General features: G+C 43.1%; 1 protein-coding gene across 1 annotated transcript in view; it reads left to right on the top strand.

The window, feature by feature from the left end:
- The window catches only part of LOC122792265 (probable beta-D-xylosidase 5), a 970,913-nt gene that overhangs the window by 767,529 nt on the left and 183,469 nt on the right, over positions 1 to 19,915 (top strand). Inside the window, exon 12 of the mRNA XM_044060016.1 lies at positions 17,396 to 17,485. Coding sequence (XP_043915951.1) covers positions 17,396 to 17,485 — 90 coding nt within the window. The remainder of the gene's footprint in view (positions 1 to 17,395; positions 17,486 to 19,915) is intronic.

The following is a 19,915-nucleotide window of genomic DNA, read 5'->3' as shown; positions in this document are numbered from 1 at the left end:
TTTTGTGGCTTACGCCACCCCTTTAGTATGGGGAACTATACCCATTATTTTGCTGTGCCTCTGTCGAGCAGTGACACTGAGGTAATCCCTGGGGTATATCTGCGATCTCCCATCCATTGGTCAAGATTTCTCTTGAACAAGGCCAGCGAGGTGCTCTGCCTCACATGTACCGGGATTTTGTTCCACAGCATAGGGAGTCTTTGGGTGATGAATCTATCCCTCCAGCACGTCCTATTAATAGCCGTGTCAAGGTTTAAGTCTCCGCCCTTGTGGCTCTGATGGATCTAGATTTTTGAGGTGAAGCATATTCATCAAATCTGGGTTTGACATGGCCTTGTATGTTAGGCAAAGGTCACCTCTGAGCAAGCGGTGGCGACTGAATAGAGCTGGAGTTCTTTCAGTCGGGCAGCATAGGACAGATTTTTGAGACCCTTTATCCTTTTGGTGAGGAACTTTTGTGGCCTCTCCAGCTGCTGCAAGTGTCGGGTCAGATACATTCCGAATGGGGCATTGTACTCAATCATTGGTCTGATGAGTGATGAGTAAAGGGAGACTATGACCTCCCTTGATCTAGATGAGAATCCCTTCATGATAAGGTGGGCAATGTAGAAGGTCTTCCTAACTACTTTAGCTACATGGGTGTCGAATGACAGACTACTATCAACCTGGGTCCCCAGGTCCCTGATAACTTCTTCTGTGCTCAGTGGATTGCCACCTATTTGGTAGCTAGGGGTAACCTTGTTTTCCCGAAGGGTATGACTATGCATTTTTTTGGCATTTAACTTTAGGCCGTGGCTCTGGCACCAGTTATCCATTTCTGTGAGACCCTTCTGAAGGATATCTGTGTCAGATGTGTTTTCTACTATGGCGCCCAGTTTGCAGTCATCTGCAAACTTTGTCAGCCATAACCCTCCTGTGTTTGCTTGTACTTTGGAAAAGTAGATGCCAAACAAGAGTGGGCCCAGGACTGAGCCCTGTGGGACACCACTTGTGACAGGCTTTGAGTCTGACATGGCCAGCAGCTCTGACCCTGTGGGTTCTGTCACTCAGCCAGTTTGCAACCCATCTTGTGATGTATGGGTTGACATTTAAGCTGATGAGTTTTTCAATGATACCCGAATGGGGTATTGTATCGAAGGCCTTAGCCAGATCGAGGTAGGCTGTATGGACTGCCTTTCCTCATCAATGGCTTTGGTGACTGTTTGAAAAAGTCAACCAAGTTTAAAAGGCATGATCTGCCTTTGACAAAGCCAAACTGGGTTGGATCCAAAGTCTGCAAATTCCCTATGTCTTTATTTATGAGGTCCATTATGATCCTCTCTATGGCTTTGCAGATAAGGCTTGTCAAGCTAATGGGCGGTAATTTCCAGGGTCGGTGGAGGCACCGCCTTTGTGAAGTGGTACCACAGTTGCAGTGCGCCACTCCTGAGTGCATCCAGAGGTAAGACTTTGATTAAACAGCTGTCCTAGCTGTGGGTTTAATTCCTCATTGAGTTCATGGAGCACACAGCCGGGGACACCATCAGGTCCCATGGATGCTGTGTTTTTGCTTTGGAGAGAGCAGTTCTCACTTGGGCTGGAGATGTTTGGGGGGCTGCAATCGTTTGGTATAGATATCTCTCCTTTTGGGGGGGGGAGTTTGCACTGAACTTGTCAGCCAGTATGTTGGCAATGTCTGTAGGATCAGTAATCTTCACATCATTTTGAACTAGCTCTGAGCATATCTGGGAGTTTCCTCCCAGGTTTCTAACATAGCTAAAGAAGGCCTTGTGATTGTCTTTTGAGTCTCTAGCTATTTTTCTCTCGAAATTTGCTTTGGATGATTTTATGAGAGCTCTTAGTTTTTTACTTATAGTGATCAAGGGTGTCTTACCTTTTAAGGATTTTGCTCTATCTTGTAGTAGCTTCCTCCTTTTGTTGTAGAGTTTGTTTATGGCTGGGGTCCACCACACTGGACGCTTGCCTTTGGTACAAAGAGTCTTTGTTTTGCTTGGGATTGCCTTATCCATGCAGTCCTGCAGGTGCTGGTAGAAGGCATTTGTAAGTGATTCAGCGGCTTGAGTACTGTTTTCCATGGCTCGGGGCCTTAAAGGAGACCACACTAGTCTTTAGAAGTGTGAAGTCGGCTTTTGAGAGTTTCTGTAGTGTGGTCTTTTGTATTTCAGGTGGGGGGGGGTTGAGGACCTCCAGCGAGATTAGTTGTGGTCTGATCTCACCAGTGAGGGTACACCTCCGGTGTTGAACATTGTGCTCCCATGTTCGTGATGATGAGATCAAGTATGTTATCTCCTCTTGTGGGGATGGTGACTAGTTGTTCCATGGCATTTGAGTTTATGAATTCCAGGAACTTTTGGGCTAGGGTGTTTGGGCTTGAGTAGTGTTCCCAGTCTATATTAGGGTAATTGAAGTCACCTAGTATGATGGTGTTTGGTGATACATTTATCCCCTCTAGTGTTTTCAGGAAGGCCATGTGAGGTTCCTGAGTTTGTGAGGGTGGCCTGTAACATGCTACAATTTGCAGAGCAGTCTTGCCTATGGTTAAATGCACCTGGATGGTCTCCGATGCATCGTGCGTTGCCACCAGTCTTGAGGTGTGGGTGTCCTTGATGAATATGGATACCCCCTCCTTTCTTGGTATTGTCCAGATTTTGGGGCGGAGCATGATATGAGGTAAAACCTGATAGCTGGGGTGCTCTCAGGAGCCTTGAACCAGGTTTCTGTCACAACACAGACATCGATGTTCTCCATACTGAGAAGGGCCTCGAGTCGTGCATTTTGAGATTTAGACTTCTGGCATTGAGCAGCATTACCCTTAGTTTTTTCCTTTTTGTGTTCTAGGGTGGTAGGTTTAGAATTTGCGCCTGGCCTAAAAAAGGCACTATGGGGGTGGCAAGAGCCTTTGCCAATATCCGGAATCCCAGGGTGACAGGTGCAAGCCGTCCCTTGTGAAGCAGCGTGGCTTGTCCAGCATGTCATCCCAGGCAGACAGACACTGGATCCCCTTTGAATGACACCAGTGTTTAAGCCAATTGTTAAAGCTGATCATCTTATCTCTGTATTGTGGCATCATTCTTGGTGAAGGTAGGATACTGCTCAAGGTCAGGGTCATACCTGTCTGGGCTACATAATCAGAGAGCTCCTCAATGTCTCTTTTCATGTAGTCCAAGGAGGTGCGTCTCAGGTCGTTTACACCAGCGTGGACAATGACTGAGTCATATTTGTACCTGCTGTTGAGAGACCTGAGTGCTTGCGTTATGTGGCGGATTCTAGCGCCCGACAGGCAGCTTACTGTGACCTTCTCCTTACTCAGTCTGGTGAGCGGGACATCAGTGTGTCTGACTATGGAGTCACCAATGACTAGTGTGTCTGGCATTGTGTTTGGCCTTAAGGGCTGTGACTGTTTGACACTCTGACTGTGAGGTCTATGTGTTGCAGGTGTTGTGTTCTGAGGTGGTGGTTGTTTGGGTGTCTGCTTTGGTGGCCTCTGCTGTTTTGGTAGATTTTTGATCAGAGCCTCCGAGTATGTCTTTGTGTGTTTATGTGTATGATTTGAGGTTGTAATGGTAATATGTGAGACTGGGTCTATAGTGTGTGTGGTAACCTTCTCCTCCTGACTGGTCTTGCCAGTCCTATGTTGAGAGAGCTCAGCCTCCAGTTTGGCCGTATAGTTGCATCTCCCGCATGTATTTGTGTTTTGTGGGAGGAGGAGAGGGTTGTCTGTGTACATGAGGCAATTGTAACATTGCCTCAATATTCCCAGGTTCACCAGCTGAGCAGGAGAGGACACGAGCAACTGATCCCTCGACATGCTAGAAGGACTAGACAAAAAAACTTTAAAAAGATTCCGGGGCGTGGGTGACCGAGAAATGGGGGTTGCCTTTTGGGGTACTATCTATGACAAGAGTGCCGTATCAAGGTAATAAGTACTGTAGGAGCAAGTGCTACGTTTAACAGATAGAGAATAGTCTACTTGGAGTCAAGTAGAGATGATCTTTTTAATTATAGGATACGCTGATTAGATCAGTAGTATAGTTTGAGGAAGGTAGTTTTAAGGGAAAATTTGAAGAGTGGACTTTAGGTAGCCCGAATAGTTTAAACCTGCTTAACCGGCGCTGCCCTAGTGTGCAACAGTAGCAACTCCGCGCTAAATCTGGCTAAATCGGGCTAAATCGGGCTAAATCGCACTAAAGCGTGCTTTATAGCAGGGGGCTGGAAAAGACAGGAAATGACCCAAAATGGCCAATAAACTACAAGTTACTGCCTTAAACCACTCCTCCGAGGACAAATGAAGGAGTTATGGAAATGACCCCTAGTGGCCAATAAAACTACAGTTTCAAGTCAGTAACCACCTCTCCGAGGGCAGGGAAGCTGCTCAATGTTAGTCACTGCCACTGATGAACACAGAGACCCTCCTTCAGCCCAAGCAAAAATGGCCTCACAGAAACTTTCAAACAGTTCAGGAACAGCAAGCCTGTAACTGAACTTTGTTAACTCTCAGAAAAGTGGGAAAAAAGCAAGATTTTTTTTTTGTTTTTGTTTTTTACAGAGATAGCAGAGGTTCACAAGTAATATCAAGTTATAACAGTGCAGTAAATGACCCCACACAAGAGTGCTAGGTCAAGGACAGAAAATATGCAAGTTTTAAGAAAAAACGATTTAAAATTAAGTGCAAACAGGAAATTCAGCAAACAGCTTTTGGTTGTGCTCTAAATACAGCTACTAATACAGAAATCAAGTTTAACAAGCCAGAAAATGCTCAAGCTAGGCAGCTATGCAGAAAAACTTAGCAAATAAACAGAGAAAAATACTTAAAATCTCAAAAGTGTCTCCTTCTTCTCTCAGCGTTTTTCCTCTTGGTGGGTTGTTCATCATCAGCCAACACGCCTGGAAAAGCGCTCAAACCACGTAGCTACTAGAATTTAAGATAGGAAGATGTAGGAGTTATGGAAATGACCCTAGTGGCCAATAAAACTACAGTTTCAAGTCAGTAACCACCTCTCCGGGGCAGGAAGCTGCTCAATGTTAGTCACTGCCACTGATGAACACAGAGACCCTCCTTCAGCCCAAGCAAAATGGCCTCACAGAAACTTTCAAACAGTTCAGGAACAGCAAGCCTGTAACTGAACTTTTTAACTCTCAGAAAAGTGGGAAAAAGCAAGATTTTTTTTTTTGTTTTTTACAGAGATAGCAGAGGTTCACAAGTAATATCAAGTTATAACAGTGCAGTAAATGACCCCACACAAGAGTGCTAGGTCAAGGACAGAAAATATGCAAGTTTTAAGAAAAAAACGATTTAAAATTAAGTGCAAACAGGAAATTCAGCAAACAGCTTTTGGTTGTGCTCTAAATACAGCTACTAATACAGAAATCAAGTTTAACAAGCCAGGAGGGTCTTGTGTGTGTCAGACTGTTTGACCAGCCTGGAGGTGTGTGTTTGCCTCACATATATGTACAGTCCACCTCATGTTGCTTGGATGGCCACATTTTGGGGTCAGGATATTGCATAGGATGAGTGAGCAGGGAAGGGTGTGGAACTCCCCATGGCTGTGGGCCATGGTTCTGTGGGTGCAGACATGTCACCAATTTCCAGGGTTAGGACTGTCTGCCATGAGTGCATTCCCATGTTTAGACTCCTAGCCCTGCCTGTCGGCTGTACAGAGTATCACAAAATGTCAACATCCATAACTCATATATCTTGTTGGTTACCCAAACACGTGTGGTTTTCAAGGACAAGTGCTTTGCAAGTTGGTTTTTGCAAATGGTTGAAGTCAGGTATTACTGACAGTTGACATTGCAGTTTCAGACTTCGTACTCATCAGACATTCCATGCTACCACAATCATTCCATTGACTTTATAGCATTATTAGAGCAGTATATCAAAGGTGTCCTTCTCTTTGGACCTTTTTCATCCCATTATTCATGACTTTGTCCAGAATTCTGGCTCTCTGACACTGTCAGGTTTTCTCCTAGCAGTTAGCAGCATGGCCTTTCTTTTCATTTTGTAGACTGAGTTATGTTGGTGTTATGGACCCCATGACACTCCCTAACGGGGCATTGTGGGTGAGGCATAGGCATTTGCCAGAGGCCTGTAGGCCAGGTGTGACAGATCCAGGCCATCTGTACAAGGCAGTGCATTCTGATGATCATATGTTCCCAGGCTGCAGTCAGTAGACAACCCTGGGATGGTACTAGTAAGTTGACTGTGGGTGTTACTGACAGCTGCTTTCTGTTTGTGTTGAGGCATCACTATAGTTGACAGCTGGATGCTGCTTAAGGCTAGGGACATGTTACTGCATTTCTATGTGACTATGGGAGGGGGGCATTTGTACACAATACACATTTGCAGAGACTGTGTTGATATTAGCTTAACATTTTGGTCCCATTTAGCATAGTGGTGTGCCCTATCTTTGAGACTATAGGCATAATAGTATTGACCACGGGTCAGATTGTTCTGGCATAAACATTTGTAGTTTCAGACTTTTTACCTTTCAAAGCCATACTGCCACTGCCAGACCTGCTGTGATATCACTGTGTAAACATCTGTAGGTGGGGATTTTATGGATGTCGCCATGTTGGGGCCTTTGCCAGACATTTCTGTATGGTTTTCTACAGCTGATCTGATGGGTGAGGCTGGGTTGGTTATGGGACTCCCACTTTAACATCCATGCATGTGACCTATGACCGCCGCCCCCCCCCCCCCCAGTTATTTGGCTCACCACATATACTGCAGTGGTATTTGTCAACTAGGGTGGTACTGCATGATGTGGGTAGGCCAGTACTGGGGATACACCTCCTGCTGTCCCATAGACCTGTCAGTTGTCTGCTGCAATCCCAGTTAGCCACCCCATTCCCTTGCATGCTTGATCAATACCATAGATATGCTATCAGAACATTCCATTCCATTCATTTATTTTGTTAAGCAGACTGGCTTACCTTGTGCCTGAGGCTGTTATGAGGATGGTGCTTGAGGGCTGACTATGTCGGATGCACGCAGTACACTGCCCATACATGGTAAGGTATAGGTGGTGTGATGTTTGGCATCCATTTTACTGTGTGTGCGAGTCAGAGAGAGATCAGTCCCTGGGGCCCTACAGTGTTAGTGTATGTGCTATGCATTGTCTCTTTGCCAAGGCCAGGGCATACAGGGCACACCTCCATCTGCCTACAGGAGCAGGCTCAGGATGTTCCTCCTCTGAGTCTCTCTGTGCCTGTGGAGACCTTGGCAATGGTGGTGGTCTGTGTGGCCCTTCCCTGTTTTGTTCCTGCTGCAGCTGTTTCTGCAGGATCATATTGTGTAACATGGCACATACTATGAATATGTGTACACATTTGGCTGGAGAGTACTGCAAGGCTCCACCAGATATGTCAAGGCCACGTAACTGTAACTTGAGCATCCCAAACACATGCTCTATAATGATCCTGGTTTGTGCATGTGCTTCATTATGGCATTCTTGTGTGGGTGTGTGTGCATTTCTGATGGGTGTCGTCATCCATGGCTCCAGTGCGTAGCCAGCATCTCCACCACCAGATGGCCTTACGGGATGTCCCCACTGGCAAACAACCAGTACAGCTGTGACGAATGCCAGATGTGGGAGTTGTGATACCTTCCAGGGCTGCCAGTACACACGTTCATGATAATGCCCTGGGCTTTGCACTGACCTGGCAGTTGATAGAGTGGAACCCTGTGTGGTTTAGGTAGACCCTACCCTGGTCACTGGGCGGTGCTTTGATGTGGATGTGCGTGCAATTTATGGCACCCAGTACCTCCGGGTATTCTGCTACATGGTGGAAGAGACGCATATTGCTGGTCCTCTCCTCATGGGTGCTGGGGAAGTAAATGTGCTCAGCGGCATGTGGTCGCATGGCATCCAGGAACTGGTGGAGTATCCTGGATGCAGATGCCTGTGAGACCCCCATGATATCCCCAGCTTGTATTCTTAGGACAACACATATCTCGGTATCCACTGGGATGGATTCCCCTCAGTTGGTTCTGGCTCTGAGGCGAGGCTGGCATAGCTCAACAAGTTGCTGAAGTATGTCCCTGTCCACCCTGTAGAGCTCTACTATCTCCAGATCATGTAGCCCCTGGTAGGTTACCCTGGGTCTGAACACTCTTCTCCTCCTCCTCAGTCTGAGTTGGTTGTCAGCATTTTCATCCTCACCACCCTCAGTCTCTAGCGCATACTGATAGATCAGAGCAACAGCAGCCCTTAACATGTTTTGTTATATTTGTCAGTTTAAAATTCCCCCGAATGTGTACACCAGTACTGTAGAGTTTGTGGAAAAACCAGACTGAAAGGTGTTAGTATAGTTTATAATAGTGTGCTGGGCTGCTGCCTTTGTAATTGGCTGATTCTGATACATTCCACCTGCCAGCTATGATAGTTTGTCTTGACTGCCTTCCTTTTGCTGTTTCCCCTTCCCATTTCCTCCCATTTTTAGCCCCAATGAGCACCAATCATATCTGTTGCTCACTTGTAAACAGTTTTGCTATTTCTGTTTTTTTTGGGGGGGGGGGTTTAGGCCTGGTGCACTCCACACACACACCTGTTTAGCTAAAGTAAACAGTTTTAAGCAGAACTGGCCCTCCCTGGATAAGAATATGCTCTGCATTTCATGGAATGAGAAAATACAGCCTCAGACACACCCCCTTCCTTTGCTGTGCTTAGCTAAGGGCAAGCATGGGCCACTGAGCCCCAATGTGCTTACAGCAAGCATGACACACCCCCTTTTCATGTTAGCTGTTCCTCCTGTCTACACAGTGGTGTTGGAGCAGCTACACGGTTAGGTGCAGTCTGACACTTAGAAGAAATTTGTGATTCAGTTTAACTCCCCTCATTTGCATACACCACTGCCTTACTCCATAGTTACCACACTTACACTGGGCTTCCCCTTAGCAACCACTATTCCCTGGTATTGTTTTCAGTCTGCATGCCATTGACTATAAATGGCAAAATGGAGATTTCTGTAAAAATTGATCCCCCCCCTTTTTTTTATTTTCGGCATGATCCCATTTGCGCACCGCTGCCCTATGCTTAAATGGCCAAGATCAGCCAAAAAAAGTTTTATTTTAAAAAATTCTAACTATTTTTCATGCCAATGGCCAATATAGTTGGCCATTGGCATGCCTACTAAATATAGTACATGCTTTCTTTTGAGCTGTCATGTCTCTGTTTTCTCATTTGCAGAAATGTATTCAGCTAGTAACTGAATACATTTCTGCAGGTTACACTATTCTTGCATGAACACCTGCCTGCTTGCTGAATCACTAATTCACCTTCATCTGCATGGTTTTCACCAGAAAATGAGGTAATTAGCATAAGGCAGTGGTGTCTGTGCAGGAACAGTGTAGGAGCGCTCATGCACATCCTGGGAGCCCTTTGCTGAATCGCTCGGTGGCCATGTTCTGTGCAGCAGCTACTGCACTAGCCCTACACTCTGTGTAGGGTTTAATGAATCCTGGGGCCTGTGTACTACTAGTCATTGACCACACTGAGCTATTTTAGTCAGCAGTATCTTTAAATGTGCAGTTTAATTTATTTTGGCTGAATTTCCACTAATGATAATAGCACATACTTACTGTATCTTACATCTTTTGCAGGTTCTAATCACTGAATACTTCCAGTGATAGTCTTTCGGCTTTTCCTGGTTAGGGGTCAATACAGTGGATCACTGGTTTGAAGATTGAGTGACAGTGGGGATTTTACAGTGTTGAGTTGTCAGCCCAGTGCCCAACCTTCAAAGAAGGCAACACTTACTGCATGTCTTTAAAACTCACTCGGCCGCAGGGAGGACATGCCAACTCTGCACAGCAGATGATCCAGCAGTTCATTTAAAGAAATATGACACCTGTATATCTGTAGATTAGCTGAAGTGTAGTTAATGGCTTTCTTAATTGTTTTTGTTTTCTTATGAAAGAATGGTGTTGTCTTATACACTTTCTATCTATGCCTTCCATGGAACTGGCAGAAGCAGATGTCAGTTGACACAAAAATGATATGTGATGCTTTGTGCCTCAGTACATTTTCTCATCTTATTATTTGCATAAGCCAATACTGATAGGATAGCAAGAAGAACAGATATATAGTAGTTATATATCCATGTTAACACGTCTATGTCTCTGTATTCACCACATCATTATGGGTGGTACAGATGGAAATCATGCTCAGCACTGTGTGAACAAACATGCAGTAATGTTCTTGTAACACAAATCTTAGCTTTATTTAAACAAATAGGATAAGCAAGATGTCATTTTACTTAGCAGAGTTTGATCGGTTTCCCACTATGCTGGAGGCTTGGATGCAAAAAATGCTTGATGTCACCATTTCATTTTAATTTAACCTATGAGCATAGGCGCCGGAAGCTGTTGAAGACTGGAGGGGCATAGTGTGAGAGGGGTGCTTAATGACCTAAAAAGGGCAATTATTTTAAAACTATTTACTACCACAACATTGAAAGGACATGAAAAGCCACATTCATTTTGCATCTGGCCAGTGGAGGACTAAGCTTCCATCTGGGTTGTTTTCAAACCATAGGTTCCTTCATATTTTTTAGAGCCATGCATACATAGATGCATTCTTTGATTCACTTTCCTGATTGTATTATATTATATTCCTTGTATAATGCAACACCACTTGTTAGAATGTTAGAATGTGTTTAAAATTTGTAGTTGTGAGCATCTTGTAGTAAACAATAAAACAAACTGTATGAACCAATAATGACAAAACTACCAATTTCAGAAAATGTCAACCATAAAAGGCCACTCAGACTTCTGTCATTACAATCCACCAATATCAGTAAATATGCAAAATCTCTGCAGATGTCAAATAAATAATTCCACATTAAAGGGATCTGGAACTAATGATGATGTTGCAGCTAGCAAACAACTTTATATTTCATTGTTTCATCTAAAAATAAAGTGGCTGTTGCCCTTGAACAATAAATTGCCTGTGTTATATTAAAAAAAATGATAAGCTAGTAATATTGCAATAGAGAATGAATGGCAAACTGATAACAAGTTCATAGTTACTAGATAACTCCTCCAGAGGAGGACAGTCACAGGACTGCAGCATCCACTCCCTTTAAATTACAACACAGTACAGTATCAGCAATCTATCTGCATACTGTAGGAGTAAAACCCACAGCCTTCTGCATCAAAAGCACGTACACTACCTGTTGTGCTACTAACAATGCAAGCAGACTTGGTATAAGCAGCACTAAACTTTTCTTCCCCTGAAGCCCTCAGTTCTTTGTAAAATCCTCACTCAATTCCTTGAATCACAACTGGTGGTATGGGTAGAGAGTTCAGGCTCTTGTTTCTTGTACTTAAGGTGAGCCTGAGTAACACTAGGGCATTTTCATACATACACATATACACACACACACACACACACACACACACACACACACACACACACATGCACACATGCGCACACGCACACACACACACACACACACACACACACACACACACACACACACACACACTCACTCCCCAGCCACATGTATCAAACAACCCCCCCACCAACAGTAGTATGTAACAAACAATCCCCCCAGCAGCAGCATGTATCAAACAATCCCCCGAGCAGCGGCAGCATGTATCAAACAATACCCCCCAGCAGCAGCATGTATCAAACAATCCCCGCCAGCAGCAGCATGTATCAAACAATAGCCCCAGCAGCAGTAGCATGTATCAAGCAATCCCCCCCAGCAGCAGCATGTATAAAACATTCCCACCCAGCAGCAGCAGCATGTATCAAACAATCTTCCCAGCAGCAGCATCTATCAAATAATCCCCCCCAGCAACATCTATCAAACAATCCCGCCCAGCAGCAGATGTATCAAACAATCCCCCCAGCAGCATCATGTATCAAGCAATACCCCAGCAGCAGCAGCATGTATCAAACAATTCCTCCAGCAAAAGCATGTATCAAACAATGCCCCCCAGCAGCAGCATGTATCAAACAATCCCCCCAGCAACATCTATCAAACAATCCCCCCAGCAGCAGATGTATCAAACAGTCCCCCCCAGCAGCAGCATATATCAAATGATACCCCCAGCAGCAACAGCATGTATCAAATAATCCCCCCAGCAGCAGCATGTATCAAACAATACCCTCAGCAGCGGCATGTATCAATCATCAACAGCAGCAGCATGTATCAAACAATCCCCCCAGCAGCATGCATCAAAAATCCCCCCAGCAGCAGCATGTATCAAACAATCCCCCCAGCAGCAGCATGTATTAAACACTCCCCCCTGCAGAAGCAGCATGTATCAAACAATCCCCCCACCAGCAGCATCTATCAAACAATCCCCCCAGCAGCATCTATCAAACAATCTCCCCCAAGCAGCAGATGTATCAAACAATCCCCTGCAGCAGCAGCATGTATCAAACAATACACCCAGCAGCAACATGTATCAAACAACCCCCCAGCAGCATCTATCAAACAATCCTTCCCAGCAGCATGTATCAAACAACCCCCTAGCAGCATCTATCAAACAATCCCCCCAGCAGCAGCATGTATCAAACAATACCCCCAGTAGCAATATGTATCAAACAACCCCCCAGCAGCATCTATCAAACAATCCCTCCCAGCAGCATGTATCAAACAACCCCCTAGCAGCATCTATCAAACAATCCCCCCAGCAGCAGCATGTATGAAACAACCCCCCAGCAGCATGTATCAAACAACCCCCCAGCAGCATCTATCAAACAATCCCCGGCAGCAGCATGTATCAAACAATCCCCCCAGCAGCAGCATGTATCAAACAACCCCCCCCAGCAGCAACATGTATCAAACAACCCCCCAGCAGCATGTATCAAACAATCCCCCCAGCAGCATGTATCAAACAACCCCCCAGCAGCATCTACAAAACAATCCCCCAGCAGCAGCATGTATGAAACAACCCCCAACAGCATGTATCGAACAACCCCCAGCAGCATCTATCAAAAATCCCCCAGCAGAAGCATGTATCAAACAACCCCCAGCAGCATGTATCAAACAATCCCCCAGCAGCAGCAGCATGTATCAAACAATCCCCAGCAGCAGCATGTATCAAACAATCCCCCAGCAGCATGTATCAAACAACCCCCAGAAGCATGTATCAAACAATCCCCCAAGCATGAACAGCATGTATCAAACAATTCCCCCCCAGCCGCAGCATGTATCAAACAATCCCACCCGCAGCAACATATATCAAACAACCCCCTAGCAGCATGTATCAAACAATCCCCCCAGCAGCATGTATCAAACAACCCCCAGCAACATCTATCAAACAATCCCCCCCAGCAGCATGTATGAAACAAACCCCCAGCAGCATATATCGAACAACCCCCAGCAGCATCTATCAAACAACCCCTCCAGCAGCAGCATGTATCAAACAACCCCCCAGCAGCATGTATCAAACAATCCCCAGCAGCAGCAGCATGTATCAAACAATCCCCAGCAGCAGCATATATCAAACAATCCCCAGCAGCATGTATCAAATAATCCCCCCAGCAGCAGCAAGTATCAAACAATCCCACCAGCAGTAGCATGTATCAAACAATCTCCCCTCAACAGCATCTATCAAACAATACCCCCACAGCAGCAGCATGTATCAAATCATCCCATCAGCAGCATGTATCACAACAGGTAGACATGAAACATTACCTGAACACCGAAGCAGAAACACAATGGAGGTAGACACGAAACATCTCCTTGCCTAAACACTGAAGCAGAAACACAATGGGCAAATCTCCTTGCTGGAAACACAACAGGCAACAGATAGACTAGCAATGGAAGTTTAAAATTTCATGCCTAAGTAATGCAGATGCTAGGCGCAGATGCATGCATGAGTCCAGTCAAATCTCCTTGCCTGAAGCACAACGGGCAATAGATAGACTGGGAATGGAAGTTTAAAATTTCTCGCCTACGTGATGCAGATGCTATCCGCAGATGCATAGGTTCATGGGTGTTTACTAGGCTAATGACCACAAGGGCCTTTTAAGCCTAGCCATGCATTCCAAATCTCTCACAAGTTCTGATACCCTTGATAAGTGTAAGCAGGGGTTTGGGAGATGAACCATTTACAGGTTACCTGTATCCATTAGAGACATAGGTGCCAAACCAGGGATGAATTTCCACTCTCAATAGGTAAGCGGGATACCAATCATCTTTAGCTCCTGAAAAAGGGATATGCAAGGCATGTTTCCTTTCTTTAAATTATTAGTGCCAGGGGTATGCTGGTCATGTAGTGGGGCTTTCTCTTCTATCAGCATCAAAAATAAAATTTTGTGAAGGGGTAAATCAAGCCTGAAAATATTGACATATTTGCAAGAATACCTCATGTGCAAGGGTAAAATTAGGCCCCAAAGCAGGAGCATTCCTCCAAAGTATGAGCAGTTAAGAGGTCTAGATGACATACAGAAAACATAAACAGAAGTTAGAACTTCGAGGAACTGGGAGATTAAAGCCTTAACTACAACAGTGCAAAGTTCTCAACATTGCCCAATTACCTTACCCATTCAAATGCTTTATCAATACCAGAGATTTGTCCCAGTCTCAGAAAAGAAAAGTATTTATGTTTTCAGTCACAGCCTTGAAACGTAAATAAAGAACCGGATAAACATCCATTAAAATGGCTAAAATATTGCTTTTCCAAACACATTCAATGTCTTCTGCATGGCCTCTGTGGACTCCCAAGAAGCAGACACTACCTGGTAGTTAGGAAGAGATGATAATGCAACTATAAACCTAATGTGAAATTGCAAATGAAAACAAATCTAAATTATAAACTCAGAAGCATCTGGAGATCGACAGTTTTTTTTTTTTCCGGGAAGGATTTCATTACAAACTAAAATGTTTTGTGGAGTCTTGTAAAAGTTACGTTTGGCACACGAAAACTAAACTCTTACAATAAAAAGCAAGGCATTACAGTGGAATATCGGTCCACTCCTGAACTCTGCATGACAATTATATATGCACTGCAAATCTGTTACACAGGCAGCACTACCTACATGAGCTCCAACAACTGCGTCTTTGTAAGCTACATTTAATTTGGCAGAGGGTTCAATCACACTCCATGTCCACTTGTTCAAGCAAGTGTTAACACTTCTTACATTTAATAAACTAGAAACAGCACTCCTAACTACTGTACAGCACAGGACCAAACAAAAACAAACTAAACTCAGTTGTCTTGCAAACAACTACTTCTCTATTCTCATTACATTAGATACCAGAGACTCTGCATTTTACCTCCAAAGCTATAAGCAATAATAAACCACAGCAACACAGTCAGCAAATGACAGGAAATTGTATCTGGCCAGAAAATGCAACAACTTAAATTACAACAGCAAAAATAGTTACTATTAACGTAACTGAATGCACTACAATTCAGCATACACACTTTTAGCTTGATTGGAAGAAGGAAGTATCCATCTTTTTTTAATTTTCTAGTAGCACCACTAAAACGACACCTCACAACACAGCAACTTAAATCAAGCCTGTCAGCTCTCCCACCAATTCAGTCTTGCTTGGGCATGCTCTCCTGCTTCTTTGACAAATGTCACCATGAATATCTAAAATTACATAATATTTAGCTATATACGCTGCCCCCTTAGTTCTTGCCTCATGGAGGACTGCTTATTTAGCACAAATAACTTGTCTTTTTCAAAAGCTAGTAAGTAATAAATGCTGGCCTAATCAATTAACCTTTTAACATACGTTATCCGAACGACTGCAGGGCATTACGGGGTGCAATTCTCTGCTGTGAACACTTACCTTACCTTATTGTAGATCTAAGGAAGATCTCAGTTGCAGTTTTCAGAGTTTCTTGCTGCTGTATTCTTAGATGTGGGTGCGGAATGAATTATTTCTGGTCTCCCATAATGGTGCACAGTAATGTTCTGTCACAATAGATAGAAGGATCCAGTTGCACTACAGCAGATCACAGAAAAAGAAAGGGCATGCATGGGTCTGGTCCAAGATTTAGTTTTTTCACTGCCATGCATTGGAAAAGTAGGGGGTACCCTCCCCCTCACTCAATGGTTCCGGCTCCATTGCCTATGAGATAATATAAGGTTCCTATTAGAACGACAAAAATGCATTTTATCGAATATGTTTTCATCGACACCTAAAGAGCGAACAGGCAAAACAGCGAAGCGACTGTTCAGCAAATTCTTTCCTTGGGAATGAATTCACTTGACCGCTTCGTTGCTTTTCTGTGTTCTGCACTGTAGTGTGGTCTCAGAGATTCCCTTATCCGGTATAGCTCCCGAGCGTAAATGTGCAACAGTTACTGAACTTAGGGTTAGGGTGCGGGTTAAGGTAAGTGCATATGTTTTAAAATGTTTACTTTTTTTTTGCGTTAGATGTATGGTTGAGTTATGTGTGTATGTGTTTTCAGCTGTTTACTTTTTTGGGGGGTAGAATTAGGGTTAAGATAAGTGTGTATGTGTTTGGAACTGTTTACGTAAATGTGAAACAGTTACTGACCTTAGGGTTAGGGTGTGGGTTAAGTTAAGTGCATATGTTTTAAAATGTTTACTTTTTTTGCGTTAGATGTATGGTTGAGTTATGTGTGTATGTGTTTTCAGCTGTTTACTTTTTTGGGGGGTAGAATTAGGGTTAAGGTTAAGGTACGTGTGTATGTGTTTGGAACTGTTTACTGTTTTTTTTTTTTGGTTGGAACAGCGATTTCTTCCCCTAGGAAAGAAATTGCTGTTCTGAGGTGTTGACATTTTCAGCTTTTGCTGAAATAGGGTCGATGAAACATTGTTCGCTGTTATAAGCATTCAATGTTTTAATATAGACCCATAAAATATTGCACATTTGTATAAGCTTCTTTTATTCACATTCTGTCAGTCCTCACAAAGTCTTTTGAAATGCCTATTTTCTTTTTGGAGTTTTGAGGGTCTTTTGCCTCCTCGTTTCTTTGTATATGTTCTCACTTTATTATACAAGGTTAGCTGACCACATTTCTTTTTATATATGTTACATGTTTTGTTGTATATCTCTGAAACACATACTTACATAATTGTTACATTCAGCACAATGCTTATTACAGAAATTGTCACACAACAGCTTTCTAGTTATACAGCATATTCATTACTGCTGATGCTTTTAGTAGCTGTCTTAAAGGATGCCCTGTCCTTTTATTAAAAGAAAGATACTGTTTTACTATCATGTGAAGTGTGCCTGTTCATATGACTCTGAATATGCTACAATCTGAATAATATTTATTTAAATTAAAACTATACAATGGCACTTTTGTTGAGCAAGCAAATTCTACAGCTTTACAAATAAGAATTGTGAAAAGAACATGTGACTTATTAGGTGTCTTGATGATATGCACTAGAAAGCACTAGTGAATTTAAAAATTAAAGGACCAAACTTTTTTTTTTGGCATATTTAGGAACTGACATTGAAACAGAGGGACGTGACAGAATGGATATCGCACTTCCAGGTCATCAAGATGAACTACTAAGGGATGCAGTCAGCTCAGGTTATTTTTATTAATTAACTTAATCTTTGCTAACTGAAAAGACATACTAACTACAACTGCTTATTTTTAGGAGTGAGTTATAAGGGGGTCTTAGTTATGTGACTTATTCAGAATCGTTGTCTATTTCAGATGAAACTGTGAAAATAAAAGATTATTCAACATGGTATAATAGATTCACAATTCATTAGCTTGCCCATTATGTCATACTGTAAAACGTCAGGTAATGTCTGATTGACACTATTGTTCCACATAGCAGTCTCTTCCAGTCCTTCCATTCTTCTGGGTAGTGGTGCACCCTGTTACTGCACTTGGCCTTTCAGCAGTTGATAGCTGCTTTTCCTTGCATCCTGCTCTGTCATTGTCTGTGGTATATCCTTTGAACTGTGCATCCTGCTTTGTCATTGTCTGTGGTATATCCTTTGAACTGCTGATTACTCTGGTTGAGGGAAGGGGTGGCTCTTTGGTCCCCAGAGCCAAGCAACTGGAACATGTACCAGCCTCTCATGCTGTGGCTAGATCAGGTGTTATGCAATCGGTCTACTGCACTGGTTACTAAGCAATAAATAAACAAGCATCCAGAGGCCTAGGAGGATATAAAATGTGATATGTGATCATGAATAAAATAATTTAGTTGTCACATTTGATTTGATAACGTTTTACTATTTCTTGTCTGTTGACAATGTTATTTTAAAAAGCCATGAAGAGAATAAAGGAAGCAGGCTTCAGCTTGCACTTTTTGTAATGGCATCCTATTTCTCAGTATTTTGAAGTTTTCACAGTAAGATGTTGTCCTGTTCGATCCTCAGCTAAAGCGTCCTCTGCGTGGAAACATGTGTGAATGGGCGTAAATTCGTTAAGGTTGTGCGTCAGGCCTGGCAAGTCGGTACGTAAAAATCTACTGCCAATCATTAGCGGACCGGAGTTCCGCTGTGGCGACCCCTAACTGGGAAAAGCGGAAAGATACAACAACAACAACCTATTGACCCGTTTTTGTTTCTTAGTCATTCAAAACATGAATCTAAAGGAATTTGGTGTGACAGATACATAGGAACAAATGTTTTTCCAGGCTCCTTATTGCTTATTTTTTCTGCAGGAATTTATGTTGAATATGGTTTCCTTTTAGGAAAAAAGGCTTCAGATATGATGAGATAATTATCTTAGTCTTCTGTTATGAAGGACTATCAAAAATACCATACAAATAACTAAAAATGGAGTCTGTATTTTAAAAGTTCTGCTGCATTTTGCTGTGTTTGAGTATTCGTCAATGTTGTAATAATGTCTGAGCAAGCTCAAGTCAAAATTGCCATAGCAGATGATCAAACTGTACTGCAGTATGACTGAGGTAGATAGGATTGCATATGAAGTTTCTCACTTATTGGCCTGCATGAACTAGTGCTATTTTAACAATGCCGATGCATGTATCTTGGTTACGTAGTAAGCCTGGTAGCTTCAAGGAACTAAGCATAATATTTCCTCCAAAAACTGAGGATTTAACTCAAGGATCAGTTACTGTGGCATCTGCATTAATACAATACCTTCTGGTTTTGTATATTCTGTATATGCTGTTATCTAGACAGACAGAACAGGGTTTAAATACTGCTTGCGTCCACATGGGTGGGACAGCAGGAATAAAGGAGAGTCTGCTCTAGACTTCTGTCTGACAAATGGCTTGATGTTGGCCAACACATGATTCAGCAAAATAGACAATCACAAGACAGATGCAACAACTGGAACACCTAGAATAATACCCTACTAAAAGGATGCAAGGCTTAAATAACATCTCCTACATGTACCTACTCAAATCTCTGTCACTGCACACAGTATCCTGCAGCCTGCTAAGAGGTGGCCCATGTGTGGCATACAAGACATCTTCTGACTCAATAATGATGGACCAGCAAGTCAAATGGCATCAAAAATACTCAATCTAGGGATCTAAACCTCTTTTGCAACATCAATAGAAGAGTTTGGAGGGACAGGTATCTCTTACAGTGGATACTGCTGCTATGGAACAGACTTCCTTTCCACATAAAATAAAGTTCATCCTTGTCCATATTCAAGTATAACTTAGATCTATGGATGGGAAACAAAAAAATTATCCCAGAATTGCCCGCTGCACTACTAATAGACAGAGGCATCTCCTAAAAGATTTATTCCATACCTAAGTTCTCTCACATTATCACTGGTATGATCCCAGTTATTCTTATTAAGGGTAATATAAAATGATCTGTCATGGGAAATAAGGCCAGTTTCTAATGTAATGGCATAGCTTAATGTGAGCACAAAAAGGGAAAGGTTTAAAATGGCGTGCAAGGCCAGCTAGCCTAATACTTACCTATGAACCTATGAACACGGTTGATACAAGAGTGGCAAACATGGAATTCAGGTACATACCTCTCAACATTTAATGCAAATCTTTTGGACAAAGCCAAA

This window comes from Protopterus annectens, chromosome 1.part2, assembly GCF_019279795.1.
Source record: "Protopterus annectens isolate FY-2018-M chromosome 1.part2, PAN1.0, whole genome shotgun sequence".
Taxonomy (NCBI): Eukaryota; Metazoa; Chordata; order Ceratodontiformes; family Protopteridae; genus Protopterus; species Protopterus annectens.
Note: the sequence above shows the minus strand (reverse complement) of the source record. Positions and strands in the feature narration are given on the sequence as shown.